Source organism: Anarrhichthys ocellatus, unplaced genomic scaffold, assembly GCF_004355925.1.
Source record: "Anarrhichthys ocellatus isolate YVR2014 unplaced genomic scaffold, GSC_Weel_1.0 scaffold31, whole genome shotgun sequence".
NCBI classification, from domain to species: Eukaryota; Metazoa; Chordata; class Actinopteri; order Perciformes; family Anarhichadidae; genus Anarrhichthys; species Anarrhichthys ocellatus.
The window spans coordinates 3,010,253-3,027,920 of record NW_022280061.1 but is presented as its reverse complement, the minus strand read 5'-3'; the positions used below and the strand labels follow the sequence as shown (position 1 = coordinate 3,027,920).

Here is a 17,668-nt window from a genome sequence, read left to right as displayed (position 1 = left end):
CTCTCTCTCTCTCTCTCTCTCTCTCTCTCTCTCTCTCTCTCTCTCTCTCTAAAAATACAAGTTAAACCTGTTATAAATAGATAGATTGTGCATCATTTACTACATAAGAATTATAGGAAATGTAATGTATATAAACTAAAAGTGGTTAACACATTAGACTATGAAAGAAAAACAAATCACTGAAATTGGATAAGATGAGATATTTTGCAATTGAATGGTAACGGTGGAGCTAAGAAGGCAGATACAAATCTAAATCAATCTAAATGTAAAGTCTGTGTTTCCCAAAGAAAATTCATTGAATTTTGTTTTGATCTGAAAATCTGTTACATTCTTGGTAATTGAGTTTGATTTGGGTAAGAACTTGCTTCTTGGTGCAGGCTTAATATCAGTATTAATATCATATTAGACTTATTCGAGAGCCAGTAAGTAATACCATGTTCAGGATAACAATAGTGCTCTGGTGTCAGTTTCCGTCTTACTGTACAATACTGGGCTACTGACCAACACATTTGGACACATAGAGACACCAACTAGACCTGCACCCTTACCGGACCCTGGCAAGCTCCCTGTACTGAACACACACTGTTTTACAGGTTGAGTGTAATTAAATGGGGGGAAAAGCAGCATATTTCTATTAAATTCTAGCCTATGTGTAACCTAATATTAAGCGAAGGTGGAAAAGGACCGACTGAGTTTTGATCTTTTAATCAGCCAGAGGTAGAACCTCAAATGACTCCACAAGTCTGGCATTTTAAACCTTTCTTAAGTGGACCTGCAGAAGTATTATCTTCAGAATGTAATTAAAGTATATGAAGTAAAATACTAAATGGCCCCTTTGTGTTACAATGTTGAAGTATTATTACTAATGCATCAACTAAATGAGAATACGCTTTTGTATGAAAAATCTTTAGCTTTAAAGCAACTAGTAACTAGCTATAACTAGCTGTCACATTATTGTAGTGCGGATAAAGGCAGTTAGTAAAAAGAGCAAGGTATCCTCCTCTGAAATGTAAGTTGAAGTAGAGTAGCTTTAAAAGAAAATACTCAAGTAAAGCACCAGCACCTCAATGTTATACTTAAGTAGGTTACAGTATATTTGAATATTTATTTTACTTCTGTTATTTAAGCCACCTAGAATTGGCCTACTTTGCTTTGGCTTTGTTTTTTCTGTCGAAGAGAGAAAACAATAAACCCCTCAGTGCTGAAGAACTGTGTGTTAATTGCTGCAGGGTTTCTGCGTTTTGCTCCCAGCATTCACAGATTAATCATCAGAAGCAAACGTTTTCTACTCACTTACCCGTTTCCCCTGGAAAAAAAAACAGTCTAATCTGCATATCTGCGGGTCGCAGTTCTGGAGACCGCACTGAACATGCGCAGTCCAGCGCAGCGTCGACGCTCGTCAGCACTCCCCTCTGTCGCAGACGCTACGTCATCAGTGTTGGCGGTATTTTGAAAAAGGAGCGTCTGTTGTTGTTGGTTTCCGTGTTGTGGAGAAAAAATTCGCAAATTATGGTAAGACTGGATTTCCTCTGACTAATTCGTGTAGCGCAAATATGTACACTGCGATGTAAAGCGAGACGTGTTCACATTAATTGCCGAGAACATCGGTCCTGTTAATGTGAACGAGCACGAATCCTCACCGGTGCACTGGGGCAAATGTGTCCGTGCTGTGCTAAGTATCCAAAAACATATCCGAATGCAAATCGACGCTGTTTGTTGCATTTCATTATTCCCGTGTTCAGGCTGAGGTGAAGCTCGGCGGCCAGGCAGCAGCGGAGCTGTCCGAGGCCGCTCAGAGTGAGCTGATGGACCAGTGCGAGGAGCAGTTCGCTCAGCTGGAAAAGGTAAAGTGATGTTTAGCCGGGCTGTCCTCTCCAACCAGCCACTGGATGTGCAGAGAAGGTTCCAACTGCAGACTGTGTGTGTGTGTGCGTGTGTGTGCGTGTGCGTGTGTGTGTGTCCCTTTGTGTTGCAGCTTCAGAATGAGATTATTCTGTGTGAACCAGAGTCCTGTGAGAATCCTCAGGAGCAGGTGAGATGCTTGTACATGTTCATTGCTGTACTTTTCAGTTTCTATATCATCTTTTCTCAATGTTACTGATGAAAACACTGACGTTGGTGTTGCTTTAAATTACTTAGAACATCTTCAAAACTTCATATTCATACAGCCCTTTGCTGTACGCATAACGTACATCAAAGGTCTTTACAGAGAAGTAACCTATTTATCTGACTAATCAACAATCAATGAGGCAACGCAGTGACGCAGCACAGGGAAGGGCAGACGACACAAGTTCTTCTTGTAACTTTAAACGCTCTGTGGTTTAAGGGAAACTCAATTTAGACAAATGAGAGAGCTGTCAAAGAGGCTTCTTCTCAACGGTGCCGCAGATGGAAATAACAAGCCATAAGTATGCTACAAATGTTTACGACTAATTTAGCATTTTAAAGTTGGTTAATCCTCGTTTTTTTTTTTTTTGCATCACACATACTGTGCGTCCCTAAAGGTATGACATCATAGAAAAACAAGATGATATATCCATTAGAGAGCTTTACACTAAACCATTGTTTAGTTTGAATTTACCGTGTCATATTTTACTAAATATTGTCGGTTTATTTGTTTTACATTCATTAGGGTGTGATATTGATGTATGTAAATAACTTAAGAACTAATTAATAGCCTTCATAAATGTGTTTAATGTGTGAATATCTTTCATCAGGCAGTAAATCGACTGATGGCAACAGAAGCTGAACTGAAGCAGTGGCTGACCGTGGAGCCAGAATGTACGTCCTCTGTTCACACTGAAGCTGTAACAGAAATGAAATATAAGTGTTTACAACTGAAATATCTCAAATCAGCACCAAAGTCGTGTGCCACAGTTACAGTTAACGTCATTCTACATTTCAAAAAGAAACAATTTAAACTGGTTTGAAATCAACAAACATTTCTCTTGAATCAAGATTTATTCTCAATTTACTTAAATTGAGATTCCAGGCTTTCCCATACATTTAAATAGTTATACCTGCTGTATCTAATGTTTGCAATATTATCATTTTAGAAATGTGTTTATCGTATTTGTTTATCTGTTTTTGCTCTATCCAGTGCTGATATCAAATTCAGAAGTTTTACTTCAGGCTGGAAAAGAGGAGGTACGTCTGTGTGTGAAATGTAACATTGAAGAATGTTTCTTATTTAAATTCAGTTCTTGTCATACGATCCGTTTCCCCACCTTGTTTTCCACAGATGCTCAAGCTGTGCTCTGAACTTGAGATGGTTGTTTCTTGCCATGAAGCAAAGAGAGACAAACTGAGAGAAACTAAAGAACTGTGCGTACATCTTTTAGTTGTAGTGCAGACTTACAGTCTTTTCTCAGAGCATATACATGTTCCTCAGACGTGAATGGAAGATTTTCATTTGTTTTGCTCAGTGTATTGTTCTGAAAGTCGATGTATTCTAGTGAACAGAAGTGGTTGGAGGAGAAGAAACAGGCGCTGATAGCCGCCAATGACCACGTTGAACGACTTAAAACGGAAAGGGGGAAATTATCCGAACAGAGGTGAGCGTCACACTGAACCAGGAGTTCAAGCTCTGAGGGGTATCGCCACTGGAGGGCAGCAGAACACATTTTCTTTATTAAAGAAGGGACAATGCACATTTACTAACACACACACACACACACTTGAGTCCATCCTGTAAATGTGCCAGATTTAGCCACACAGGCTAATTGTCGCCTACAGCCTGGTAGGAAACATACAAGAGCACTGAAGCACACATAGGTTTAACTCTGACAACTGTATGTATGAACTAAAATCTATGTGTGTGTGTGTGTGTGTTTGTATTGACATGTGCATTCCACAGTATACTGCAGGACACCAAGGCAAAAATCCATAAAATGAAGGTCTACCAGGAGAGGTTGATGGAGTCTCTGGGCGACGTACTGGAGAAGCACGTCCCTCTCCCTCAGAATGAATCCAGTGCCAACAGGAAGAAGAAGGTGCAGCGGCCTGTTCTGTGTTAACGCGCCAAACCCGTGCTGTTACTGCACCAGATAACCATCTTTTGTTTATATTTTCAGAACATTACCCAGGAGTTAGACGAAGACTTGATTTCACTTAATGAAATTCTTGAGGTGGGTTTTGATGCTCTACATAATCAGCTTTCATGTCCAATTATGTTTCCTTGCTTTAAGTGAAAGGAGTCAGTTTCAAATATGATAATACAGATTTATACGAAGGTACTTTTGTCACGTCATCTCTCTCCTGGCGTCTCTTTCCAGTGTGTATTGTCAAATGGAGAAAGAAATCCAAAACTATTGACCTGTCTCTTTGTAAAAGCCTACCTGCATACTTTATAGGTGGTATCACCCTTACTTAACACCGATCTCCCTCCGTTCCCCCACAGCTGCTCATGAACAAGGTCCTGAATACACCACACGACCCCTACGTGACAGTGGACAACACATTCTGGCCCCCGTACACGGAGATGCTGCTCCGCTACGGCATTGCAGTGAGGCACCAGCAGAACAACTTCAAGATCCGCCTGGAAACCTTCTGTTAAGGCAGCGGTGCATCAGGCATCTTAAGCACCACTTATCTGCTAGTGTTTGTAGTTTGAGTCTGATTGTATAGTGTTGTCATTATGTATATTTACGTGAGCTCATATGAAAACCAACTGCTGGGAAAGATATGAGGTTAGCCATATAATGAAGTGTGATTATTAAATTAGGTTTCACAAGTATTTTTAAACCATGAGTCATTTAAAACATCTGAGAACACCGACATTAAAGTCTTATATCATTAGTGTTGATATTTTCTCTTAAGTACATATTTCCTTTGATCCTAATTCATAGCTGTTTTTAATGGCACGATGTAATCATCAATGAGAAATGTAGGTGCATTTATGACTATGAATTTGGTTTCATTAAAATATGTTTGAGTTGCTTATAAGGGGACTTTTTGAAGCCTTCAGGTGCCCAAAGGGTGAATTGTTGTTTTTTATGTATATATTTTCATGTTCAATAAACTTGTGAACTGCAGATGTTGAGTTTTGTTAAGGGAAAAAAACATCTGGGATCATTGATTGTCTTCTCACGGTTGATGGAGGCAACCAGTAGCCATCTTTCCAGTCCAAATTATAATGACATTCATTTTTTTTTTTTTTTTTATGAAAATGCAAAACTTATTTCATGAGGAACTTCGTGCGTCAGGTGACGTCAGAACTGTCGTCCAATCAGATGCATCCGCGGCGTCAGCTTTAGCGCTCCTGTGGGCGGAGACGGGATTCCGGTTCCGGGTGTTTTCACATCTCGCTCTGAGGCGTCCGTCGCTCTGATTATGGTCTTTTATGAGAAACTTAACTCGATTCACGACTGATTAAAGTAGAGTTATTTTTTTATTAAAGGAGTCCAACTAAAGCCGTACTTATGGCGACCCGCTCGGAGAGAGAGAAGTCCCAGAAACTCAACGAGCAGCACCAGGCCATCCTGTCCAAAATGCTGAGAGAGGAAGACAACAAGTACTGCGCCGACTGCGAGGCTAAAGGTACGACAGTCACACTATCGACTTTAAAAAAAAATTAAACTTCACAGAGTCAACGTTTTCACTCCGGATCCGTCGCTCGCGCGCTCTAACTATGTAGCATCTGGGTTGGTTAGCTTAGCTGAGCTAACTCGCTAGTGGGTAACTGCAGCTCAAGCTAGTCAGCTGACATCCCCTGAAGCTAAACTAAGTGGCTAACTAGCAAGCTAACTTCTCTGAAGCTACAGGAGCAACACCTCTCCCTTAACGCCGCCTGCAGCTCTTCTGTCGGTTGTTTTACAAGTGTCTCCACAGGAAGCTGACGCTTGTTTTCATGTTGGGTCGTTGGTAAAGAATACAGAGCTTGCTTTTGGTACTTAAAGTCACTACAAGATCTTGCATGTTTATGTTTATCTTCTTCAGACATCTCTCCATAATCAAATCACAATCCTTTTTTTGTTTTTTTGTGTGTGTTTCAGGTCCACGATGGGCATCCTGGAATCTGGGAGTATTCATGTGCATCAGGTGTGCTGGCATCCACAGGAACCTGGGAGTGCACATATCCAGAGTCAAATCAGTCAACCTGGACCAATGGACTTCAGAACAAATGCAGGTATTGTTTTGTTCTCTATGGACTTTGGTTCAATTACAGAAGACGATGCTTTTTATTTCCCCAAATACTAAATCAGTTTAAATCGTTTTGCGAGACATTATTGCAAAATCTTTGTTGCATGGGACTTATTAAGGAGATTGATTTCAGCATCCTTCTACTTGTGCATATCTGTCCTCTATTGACAACCCGCCTTTCCTCTTCCAATCCTCAGACCTGTGACAGGACTGCACATTTATTATAAAGGGGGTACTCTCAATAAATTAGCACTGCGCCTCAGTAAACTTGGTAGATGGTGAGAGATCTTAACTTTTAGTCCCTTATTGCAAGTCAAGCTTCAAACATACCAGATACTAAAACTCCCATAATGTAAACTGATAGGGTCTGTCACTACGCTGATCAGAAGATTACTGATAACATGAGCATACAAGTTATAAGTATGACTAGGACACACTCCAAAATATTCTACTTGGCAGTTTTGAATACTTTGTAATGCCCGAAATGTTTACTAAATATGTGTCTTACATGAGTTGTGGTCCAAGGTATTTAAATCTGAGTTTTCCCACCAGCCTTCCTCTCAGCCTGCCTGGCATACGACCAGCTGTCAAACTCCACGGCCCTAGTTTATATCACAAGCATCAGAAAGCTCCAATAGAGAACACATCATACTCTCCTTGATGAGCAAACTAATCGTCATGTGCAAATTGGATTGAGTGCCCCTTGAAGTACTTAAACATGCATATATGAACAGCCTCTGATTTCTATAAACCTCTCTGTCCTTCCCTTTATTGTTTTTTAGAGTATACAGGATATGGGTAACACCAATGGCAGGCGGCTTTATGAGGCAAACCTTCCAGAAAGCTTCAGAAGACCTCAAACAGACCAGTATCCTTCACTATCAGCAGGCACGCTTACGATAACTTGAAAGTGCCGCACTGTATCTACTGAAGCTGTTCCGTTTTCACTCGTTTGTTGCCCTTTTTCTCTTAACTCTGACCTAAGAGCTGTGGAATTCTTCATCAGGGATAAATATGAGAAGAAGAAATACTACAGCAAGAATGTGACCAATGGGAGCAGTGTATGTATCCAGTGTTTTTACTACTAAATATATATATTGTACATGCTTTTAAAAGTAGTGTACACACTTTTATTCAGTTTGTTCTGTTTCTTTTGTTTTTTGTTTTTTTTTTAGCCAAAAGACGGTAAGAAAGAGAGGGAGCCAGACCGAGGCAGCAAGGTGTCGTCCTACAGCAAGGTAAGTGTCTCACACCGTAGAGCTGTTGTATGAACGTCCTCCTCAGCATTAGTTTTGTCCCATATGGAGTTTTCCTTACTTTTTAAAATTTATTTTAACTAACTTTTTCTTTTCTTTTTTAGAGTGAGGAGTCCAGGCCAGCTCCCAAAGTCAGCCCCGCTAAGACTTCAGAACCCTCTGTGAACCTCCTCGGCCTCGGTGAGGATCTCGGTGTCTTATGAATGTGCTGCCTGAGATATTTATGGAATCCGACTAAATAAGTTTTCAGCTTGTAATTGTTTGAGCGGATGACTATAAACTCATTGGGCCGGGAGTTTGGAGGTTTTATGGGCGGTATATAACGGTGCTGTGTAATTTCGGATTTCTGATTTGTATTTAATTTGACTGTATGTGTGATGAGATGCCTGTAACTCTTTCTTGGTGTAGCATGCTGTGGCATGTTATGGCTGTGATTGTATACCTTTTCAATGAAGAGGAGAACTCCACTGAGTGACTTGGTAGTCCTGTGAGGCGGAGGGCCAAACCATGACTGTCTCCATCTGTAGCTTGAGTTGTCATCACTGTTAACTTGTCGGCTCAATGTGTAATAATCAAGCAGTGGACTTGAGCGTGATGTCAAAAGACACTGCGTTCCCCTTTCAGTTGGTTCCCTGTGTAACACATCAGTTACTGTGACTGTACGTTCCTGTTACTCTCATCTGACGAGAAGCAGACAAACCATTCTGATCCGCTATCTTATCTTATCGGTACGAGAACTTTAATGAAGTCTGTTGTTCTTTTAAGTTGCTGTTGAGCCAGTGAACCACTGCAAGGTTTGTTTTTGTGAGTTTGTCAGAGGAAGTGTTAAAGCTGCTGACTCAGTCACCGTGTATGCCTTGTAACTTGTATGACTTGTAACTTCTTGTTTTTTACATTTATGTTTGGACCTTTTTTTCTTTGGAGGACCAGCCTTAAATATTATACGGGATAAAATGAGGACAGTTTGACACATCACGAATGGAGGCAACACCTTATCTCAGTGGCTCACAGCACATTTATGACAACCGCATGGAAACATGTTGCTCGTGGGTCCATTGCTGGCTCACTTGCAGCAGGTCTTCCAGTGTATGAGTAGCATTTATGTGGACATTTCTACATTGATGTGTAGAAAATGAGTTGTTTCTCATGGTCCATAAATGGTGAGCTAGAACAACAGGTTATTGTTTGTCTATTGATTTGTGTACTCTGAATATGGGTGTTTCACTTCATTACAGTGATTTAATTTAAAGTAAGAGGACATATTTATGCTACTGAGGAGCTTTGCACTGTTTGATGTTTTGTGATCGATGAGCTAATGAGGGCAAGCTGATACATGTTCTACTGTGATAACCGTTATGCTGCCTGTGAAAGCTGTTCTGCCGCTGTGGGAGGGCATTGCAGTTAAATGAGTAGAAAGATGACGCGTGTTCTCACATTAGCAAACATAAGCTCTGTTTGTTTTACACACCTCTTTACAGCAATTGCAATTATACAACAATAAATTCTTGCGAAGTGAATTCAGGTAGAATGTCAGTGGGGAGTTGTGTCGTGTCAAAATAGTCCAGCACCTGTTTTCTCTGACCGTGAGCTCTTCATCTCTACCTGTAAAACCAGTTCTTTAAACCTCTCTGTCACAGACGTACCGGCGGCCGCGTCGGCTAACAATGGAAGCTCGAGCACAAACCAGAACAACAATGACCTGGATATATTCGGCCCGATGGTATCCAACCCCCTCCCTTCATCTTCATCTGCAGCTCAGTTTTCTCAGGTAAAATCCAGCAAGAATTCCCCCGTCCAGATTTAGTACTAATCTCTGAATGATGCTCAGGAGGGCTTCACAGTAATGGTTGTCTAGTTGTACAACTGAAATTAAGTGTGCAGTAGAACATAAAAAGTCAAATGATAACTACCAGCATCAATAGCCCACAAGACAGAAACGGCAATACTGAGAGACGGTGAAAGAGTGTGTGTGTGTGTGTGTGTGTGTGTGTGTGTGTGTGTGTGTGTGTGTGTGCGTGTGTGTGCGTGTGTGTCAGAGTCAGTCAGTCAGTCACACAATACAAGTAGTACTGGTAAAGCGACTTGTTGTTATGTCTGGGGGATTTGATTACCACCGAGCCTGTCGGATGTTAAAGCTACTAACAGTCGACCAACAGTCCACAGCTGAGATATGGGGATTATCATGCAGGACGGTATATTCACTCCATTTATACATGAAGAAAAACGCGGAAGCCATTCTGTCTAATAGCTGATGGCTGTATGGCAAGTAGGTCGTAAACGTTAATTAAATGTAATTTGATTTAATGATGGAACCTTTGTTGATGATAACTTGTTGATTCATTTGAAACATGTTCTGTCTGGACAGGTGTCATATTGAGCTGCTGATGTTTTAAACTCAAGTCACTGTTATTCGATACAATCATCCAAAACATTTGCTCTCTGTCAGGTGAGCTCCAGTAACGCAGCCGGCACTCCGACACAAGCTCGAGCAGCAGGAGGCGGAGCCAGCTCGGGGTCGGTGCAGGGAGACCTGGACTTGTTCAGTGACACCAGCAGCACCACGAAGACTGAAGACACGGCCAAGAAGCCGCTGTCCAAGGACTCCATCTTGTCCCTGTATGGAACCAACAGCATGTCCCAACAGGCCCCCGCTGGTGAGGACGCGACTGTTTAGAAATAATGTGAAATACAACCCAAGTCATTTTCTTATTGTAACGCCATTGGCATTACGTTTCTTGATACCTAAAGCGTTGTATATGTTTCCTACAAAACCCTGTAATCGCTAAACAAAAGACGTTTGCCTAAAGTTGGCCTACTTTTTTTTTTTTTTATTTAAATCCGTAACTCAAATAATAAGCAGGAGAGATTGCAAATCTGACTCGACATTTAATTCCAGCTTTTGGTACTTTACTCTGTCAACCCCCCATAAACCTGCCAAGAAATCATAGAAATAAAGATGTTTCCTATAACTTCAGAGTTATCCTGTTATAATAGGCAAAGAAAATGGGGATCCAGTTGTTGCCCACAACTAACTCACTGCCTTCATATACGTCCGGTTTACATCCCCCAAGTTATGGAAACTATAGTTCCCAAACTTGGGGCTGCAGTTGTCTTGATGTTGTCCTTGGGGAGGCCCACCGTGTCAAACTTTGAAAACCCCTGGGCTAGATCAGCATTACCTTGGTTTTCCTCACCAAGGTAACGGAATCCATAAGGAGCGAGTACATGCATGCTTGTATGTCCCAACACAGTCCCACAGACCTGCCAAAACCTCTCGTCCTGATTAACAGGCTCCTTAGACAAACACACAGCCAAATATTTAACTAGTTTTGGAAAACACCCCACTTATCACAGTACAGGCTTGAAAGACATATTTGTATGTGTAACTTCTTCCCTGTGTTTTGCATTTCTTATTTCCTCCTCAGCCGGCATGTTCATGGGCCCGTCCCAGATGCAGTTTCCTGTCCAGGCCGCTGGTGGTTATCAGGCCTTCCCTGGCATGGGCACAGCCATGCCGCCTACAACCGTCATGGGTGCCATGATGGCTCAGAGCGGGGCAGCCATGATGGGGCCCAGTCCGGGCATGATGGTTGGGATGACGATGCCTAATGGCTTCATGGGGAATGCACCAGCCACCGGTGTGATGGGCATGGCACCGAGGATGATGGGACCACCGGGTGGTGCGTTGCCTGCAGGCATGGTGCCTGCTCAGGGCATGTACGCCATCCAGCCTGGGCAGCAGGCTCAGTGGAACATGGGTCAGGTATGGAGAGCCCTGAAGCTATGTTAATCATAATCACGATTGTTTTGGTGAATACTGAGATCACAATTTTTTATAAATTGCAGAGCTTTATGTTCATATGCGTCTGTCAGGTGTGGTTAGTTTTACACGTGACCACACCCAGCTATGATGATGCATTGCACATAGTGCATTGTGAAGTTACTACACAGGATGTGGACAGAGCATCCAGTGGAGCAGCAATGATTGATTCCTGACCTCTAGAGGCCAGAAAGGAGACACCAAAGCAGCCAGTAAGAAGTCTAGTGATGAGGTTGTGCAGGAGGAGCTTTGATTTAAGCTCAAATTTGACTTTTTTTTTTTTTTTTTTTTTTTTTTTAAATAGAAGCATGCTTTTTCCTCCTCATGTCTCAACCCGACTACAGAGATCACGGACTAGTTTCAGGACATAGTTGGGTTCAGAATCATAATATTACAGGTTTCAATCCATGATGTTATGCTCTAGTGTTGATATTGGTCTCTCTGACTTCCTCAGGTGAATCAGCAGATGTCGGGGTTGACTCTGAACGGTGCAGGTGGCCAGATGGCCTTCGGTCAGCCTCCGTCAGCTATGGGTGGATGGGCCGCCGCAGGATCTGGCCAGACTCTGAGCACACAGCTATGGAAGTGAGCCTTTGAGCAGTTTGATGGTTGGGCAGAGTAAGAGTCGAGGTTGCAGAGAGTGCAAAATATATCTTGTGCTGCTTTGCACCTCCCTATGAACTGATGCCCATTTCCATCGCGGACCAGCCTTCAGAACATAACAATTGTATCTCCTTTTTTTCCTTCTCCCTTTCTCTGTCTCTCTTTCTCTCTATTGTGTGAGTGAATTGGGAGTCGTACAGGATTACAGCCTGGCAGTTTCTGCCTGTCATATGGTTTTTGATCATAACTTTTATTTTCCTTTTTTGGAAAACAATTACAAGGAAATAACAGTCCCAACAAAAATGATATCGACATATCAGAAAAGCTGCAGGACCAGTTACACAAGCTTTTATTGTATCACTGTATTATTATAAGAATATAGAACATTTAAAAGAATAGTATTTAACGGGAGAAGATATGACTATCGAGTCTGTCAGTACTGCTCCAAAATGTACAGCGCTGTATAACCTTTTAAAGTACTTGTGGTTCCTCTATCAAATTAAAGTGATAATAAATGGCTCTGATGTGTCTTCTATGATTCACACTGTATAGAAATATACCTGCAGGAACACGGTCACTTTTATCTCCTATACTTGGTCTCCAAAGATGCAGGTAGGGCATGTGAATAGAAACATAAGGCACCTTCAACGGCATCAGCCAGATGTGCTGATCAGCGGGAAGAGGACAAAATTAAGCAAAGCCAAATGCCTCGTCCCTGCTGTTAATTCTAAAATACTCGTATGTCAGAAATGTGAGGGAAAATTCATAGTTTAGTATGTTAAAGAATGTCTAGAAAAAGTCATATAGTAAGTCAAAGAAATCATTAAAAAGTCATGGATAAAGTTATAGTATGTAAAAACTCATAGAAAAGTCAATATAGCATGTCGAAATTCATATTGTATGTCAAAAAACTTTATAGTATGATAAGTCATAGTACAGTTTGACAAAAAAAATGAATGGTATAGTATTATAAAAAATATGGAATAGTATGTTGCATTTAAAAAAAAAATCCATAGTATAGTATGTCGAAACAATTCATAGTGTACCTTTAAAAAGAGGAATAGTATAGTAGGACAAAAAAAAATAATATGGTATATCTATAAAGTGATAGTAGTATGTCGGAAAAAGTGACAGTGAAGCATGTCGAAAAATGCCATGGTATACTATGAAAAAAGTCATAGTATAATACAACAATGATGCAGTATTTGTGCATATCGAACTTGGATGCTATTCGAAGGAAACAAAACGGCTCCATATCCGACAAAACCATTAAACAAATATATATATACTAAGCATCAAATCCTAAATCATCATAACTTGCCTTGCTCAAGCAGTAAATTGTTAGCACACACGATTGTTTTCCTTCCACGCGCATCAGCAATCCAAAACTCAATCATTACACAACACGTGGATTCTGATAAGTACATCAGATAACATCCAACCAGCACACTGCTGTTCTGTGCTAAATAACTCGTAGACAGCATTCATTAATCTGCTCAACGTCGGCAACAGCCAGTCAGTTTAGCGAAATATCGTGGTCATGTTTACTTCCTGTATTCCCCAAGCGCCGCCCCCTTGACCTCTCACCCTCCAATCCATGCTCAGCGCGTGCAGCGCAGACACGGGGAAACCACGGCCCCTGCTGTCCAAAGTCAATAACCAACACAGGACTGCAGCTGCAGATACTGATATGTGGGCTGGGCCTGGTTAAGCATACTTTGTTACATATTAAGATGAACAAATGCATTTTACTCTTCACGTTACACAGTTGGCTTTACTGCACCACCTCGATTGTTTTTGTACAAAGTGTATTAATCAATGTGATGGCCTGAACTGAGCCAACATACCATAATATATGATCTGAAGTTTATTTTGAAAAGGTGGCTTTATTCTGCACTTTTTCACCAATGGGGCTTGTCAATATATTGTTCATTTTCTTCACTTTTTTCTGTATTTTGATGTAAAAAAGATTTTTTTATTACGACCATCTTCGGCAAAATTATTTTTAAAAAGCTTGTGTTTTGTTCTACCTTGGGTAGGTATATGAAAAAACTACAGACTATTTTTAAGGATTTGTGCACCTACCGCCTTTGAAATCAATATTTCTGCCTCTGGTTTCCATCAAAATGTCACATTAGCAAATTCTCTATGAATTGCCAAAATATTGAGAAAGTGCAATCTGCTGAATTACGATGTTCATTTTGGAAAGCGCCTGCATATATTTAAGAAGGTGCAGCAATTGTCTTTTTCTATGGGTTTGATAAGGAGTCTAATCTTTCTAAAATGTGTCTCTCTTGTTGACCATAACAAACTCATTCTTGTATGTACAGGAAACCAGCACTTGGTGGCAGTAGCGCTTCATCTTTTAAAAGTAAAGGGAGTTGCCCAGTTCAGTCTGTAGCCAAAATGAACTAAAGCTCAATATTCTGTCTGCTTACTGTTCTGTGCCAATATCTACCTATTGTATTTTTCAATGTTTTGTTTTAGTATATTTTGTAGTTGCCCTTATTATGTTTATTCACTTATACATTTGGCTTGTTGTTGAGCTTTTTCCCCTTCCTAATGTTGGTTATGAAGTGCTAAATACAGAACAGCAAGTTTATAGTTACTACTGCCTTTTTAAGGCACTTTAGTTATATTTCATCATGAGGCTTTTGGGCACATTCACACAAGCTTTCAGAGTTTGGAAAACCAGAGTCATACAGTAGGTGTTTACACTCAGTAGCAGTCAGGAAATTGTGCCTCACTCTGCCTCTGAGCAGTTTTCATGAGTGGTTCTTTCATTGGGTATTTCTCTCTGGGGTTTACGTATCTTTATAGGGATTTCAACAGAATACTTTTTTTAAAAAACACATTATATGTATATACCCAAATGCATGCTGGGATATGCTCCAGTGCACACAGCTTTAAAAGTAAATACTTACTTTTAAAGTCAAACAGAAAAATGCAACAGATTTAAGTTTCTTTGTAAGAAATCCCTCTTTCATGATAGCATGCATTGTATTTAGAATGAGCCCTGCCCAAGTAAGTCCGTCCTGTCTTCAGGATCTTGCGATTGTATGTAGGGTGTGGTTCGTCAAACCGGCCCTGCCTGTTTAACTCCAACCTTTCACCATCCTGTGATTCAGAGCCGCATGCGTTCTTATATAGGGGATGATACTGTGTTTTTATGGGCCAAACTCACATCCATGCAAGTGGATTAAAAAAAGCCATCTATCTCATGCTTGGCAGGGCCTGAAAGCCCCTGAAGTGTGTTTGGTCTTGTTCCACTCTCTACCTCTCAACTGTTCCTACGTCTCGCTACAGCTCGGGCGCAGTTTGAAAACTTTTGATGGTTTGATGCCATACTGCGTCTCAGACCTTTAGCAAAGAGGTTAGTCATTCCTCTCAGCTTGTGTGTCAAACCTAACACTGCTCCAGAATAGAGTCCACCAGTCGAGTGAAGAATGTTCCTTCTCTCCGCATCAACATTCCTGCTGATATGGGCGTCGGCATCTGGTTTAACCGTTGCAGATATGGCTAATTCTTAACTAAACATTTCACTGATAAGCTTAATGTGATTTGGTAAAAGTCCACATTGAAATACAGCAGGCCCACATTCAGGGCATTATATCTGATTGGACTTTTGACATTCTCAATTCAATCAATCAAAACTGTAATACAAAAACTGAAGCTCATAAACAAACTATGCCCCCGTTTCCAGTCTTTGTGCTAAGCTAAGCCCAAACTGGCTACTGGTAGCTTCATATTTAGCATACAGAACTGAAATTGTTACTAATCTTCTCAAGAAAGAAAATAAGTGTTCTTCCCAAAATGTCAAACTATTCCTTTATTTATACAGTATTGCTATTTTCTGTGCAGGAATTCTAAAGCGTACTGTATTAAATAAGCTGTTAAGAAGCACGCTGTGAGTTGCAGCTCACAGGGATTCAGTTACCGGACAAAGAAAGGTTACGCACAATGTGCGAAAGTCCCTGTTGTTTCACTAGTTTCAATAGAAAGCAGAAAGAATTCAAAGTATCCTGAACTTGTCATTAGTTGAACTAAATTGAACTCAATGTCAAGTGTTTCAAGACATCTTCTTTTCCTGTCTGATCTCTCTGCCCGCCTCAGGCTGGCATTGGATGGCAGACAGCCACGACAGGGAGAAAATACAGAAGTGACTTTTGGCAACTTTGGCGCCGCTCCCTATCATATTGTTTTTTGCAGCCACGTGCAGACAGTCTGCCTATTCATGTTGTAAATAATAAACTAACTGCTACTCAGCGTCGGCTTCTTTTACGTCTTCCCCTAATCTCCTTATTCATCAAATCCATCGTCAAGTCTTGATGATGACAGCTTGTTATTACACCCAGAGGCTCCTGAACAAATTGAAGGAAATCCTTTATGTCGGAGAGGTGGTGTTTAGCAATCATTCATAAAACTGACAGTGATATAGATAATTTCCATTAAAAAAAACTATACGAGTGAAGATGCAGACAGTGAGCTTTTGGAAATGAACCAGCTCCTTAACTTCATCAATGTTAAGCTGCATTTTTGGAGAGAATCGACTGCAATGATTAAAAGGTAATAAGTTCTATTTCCTACCCACATTTTTACAACACAGTACCTTTGGACAATATAGTCTGTTGACATTCTGGTTTAAAATGTATGAACGTTGCCGTGCATATAAACTTCAGCAGTTGTACTGTGTCTCATACAGAAAGAACTGAAACAAGTACCATCATGGCACATTTAAAACATAGGAAAAGACTTAGAAATACAGAAATGCGCAACATCCAACATCTAAAATGTCAGAAAGTGTTGAAGAACTCATGAGGTTTGTCTTTAGTTTGCTCGTAAACAGATGTTTAGTTATTGCTTTGCAGTTAGCGCTCGACGGGCCCACTGCGTTAAACGTTCATCTGGGGAAAATGGCCTGTTGTTACATCTCTTTTATCATCTCTGCTTTGGATTTTCATGTCAAATTACAAGCATAACTGGAAGGGCTTCGTCATCAACTATCGGTATAACAGTGTGGAGTAGAAGCCGATATGCAACAAAGCGGGTCCAAATATGAGTGAGTGAAGCTCCTCAGAGGGTGGGTTTTGCAATCTGATCCTCTCTATGATCGCTCTCTTCTCCGAAACCAACATTACGCTATCACTTGAGAATTTTGAACTCTTGACAGGATTTCACTGTCATTTTAGAAGCTGTAGCTGCTGACCTGTACAGAGTGCAAAGGCTTAAATGATACTCTGCCTCTCTCGCTCTTCTCCCACACACCACACCGACAGAACAATTCCCTGCCTCCTCTCTTTCACACTAAACATACCATAAAAACATAGCACCTATGTATTAAGTCACCATCATCCGAGGAGCCGCACCCTTCAGGATACATTTTATCATGACAACTCATTGGTCATTTGCAATCAATCATCGTTCATAAATGAGGCCAATGTGCAGCACTGATAGCACAACGACTCTCTTTGTTCAGTGAGTGAGTGTTTGCGTTTCCACTCAGTATTTCTATCCTGAGTGTGTGTTCTTGTTACTAGGTGACATGAGTTGCACAGACGTCATGTAACACTGTGTTGAAAGCCCCCATGGGCAAAGATTGGTCAACCATTTGGGTGTGTCTTGTTTAAAAAACCCTCCTGGGGCAAAGCCCAGGCTCATTCACTTTATTTGGTCAGGGACGGCACTTTTCTTAAAGTTCAACATCTCTGTGCGGTCGTTTATCTAAATCCTAATGCTTTCCACACGAGGGCTCAACCATTGTTCCCCCTTTCCTGACCACAGCCCCCGTTACGTAACATAGATTTCCGCATCCCACCTCCCCGAATGTAATGCTGTTGCCATGATGACC

At 41.0% G+C, this 17,668-nt stretch overlaps 2 protein-coding genes across 2 annotated transcripts; both read left to right on the top strand.

Annotated features, from left to right (window-relative positions):
• The first annotated feature begins 1,449 nt into the window (after nucleotides 1-1,449).
• On the top strand, nucleotides 1,450-4,982 carry cenpk (centromere protein K). Its single transcript, XM_031864530.1, has 10 exons — nucleotides 1,450-1,512; nucleotides 1,743-1,844; nucleotides 1,976-2,032; nucleotides 2,718-2,781; nucleotides 3,101-3,147; nucleotides 3,242-3,324; nucleotides 3,456-3,554; nucleotides 3,857-3,992; nucleotides 4,074-4,127; nucleotides 4,400-4,982. Exons 1-10 carry the CDS (start codon nucleotides 1,510-1,512, stop codon nucleotides 4,553-4,555), a joined length of 801 nt encoding a protein of 266 aa, XP_031720390.1. The 5' UTR covers nucleotides 1,450-1,509; the 3' UTR covers nucleotides 4,556-4,982.
• Nucleotides 4,983-5,273: 291 nt separating this feature from the next.
• LOC116392783 (stromal membrane-associated protein 1-like) lies at nucleotides 5,274-12,339 on the top strand. The gene is made up of 10 exons (XM_031864523.1): nucleotides 5,274-5,538; nucleotides 5,994-6,127; nucleotides 6,924-7,009; nucleotides 7,127-7,202; nucleotides 7,317-7,379; nucleotides 7,502-7,577; nucleotides 9,035-9,165; nucleotides 9,844-10,051; nucleotides 10,823-11,160; nucleotides 11,672-12,339. The coding sequence occupies exons 1-10, from the start codon at nucleotides 5,421-5,423 to the stop codon at nucleotides 11,804-11,806; spliced, it is 1,365 nt and encodes a 454-aa protein (XP_031720383.1). The 5' UTR covers nucleotides 5,274-5,420; the 3' UTR covers nucleotides 11,807-12,339.
• Nucleotides 12,340-17,668: the final 5,329 nt, after the last annotated feature.

Coding starts and splice junctions, on each gene's coding strand:
- cenpk (XM_031864530.1), top strand. Junction 3,148..3,241: donor TTCAGGCTGGAAAAGAGGAG/GTACGTCTGTGT, acceptor TGTTTTCCACAG/ATGCTCAAGCTGTGCTCTGA. Junction 3,993..4,073: donor GTGCCAACAGGAAGAAGAAG/GTGCAGCGGCCT, acceptor TTATATTTTCAG/AACATTACCCAGGAGTTAGA.
- LOC116392783 (XM_031864523.1), top strand. CDS start 5,421: ATGGCGACCCGCTCGGAGAGAGAGAAGTCCCAGAAACTCAACGAGCAG. Junction 7,578..9,034: donor TGTGAACCTCCTCGGCCTCG/GTGAGGATCTCG, acceptor TCTCTGTCACAG/ACGTACCGGCGGCCGCGTCG. Junction 9,166..9,843: donor CTGCAGCTCAGTTTTCTCAG/GTAAAATCCAGC, acceptor GCTCTCTGTCAG/GTGAGCTCCAGTAACGCAGC.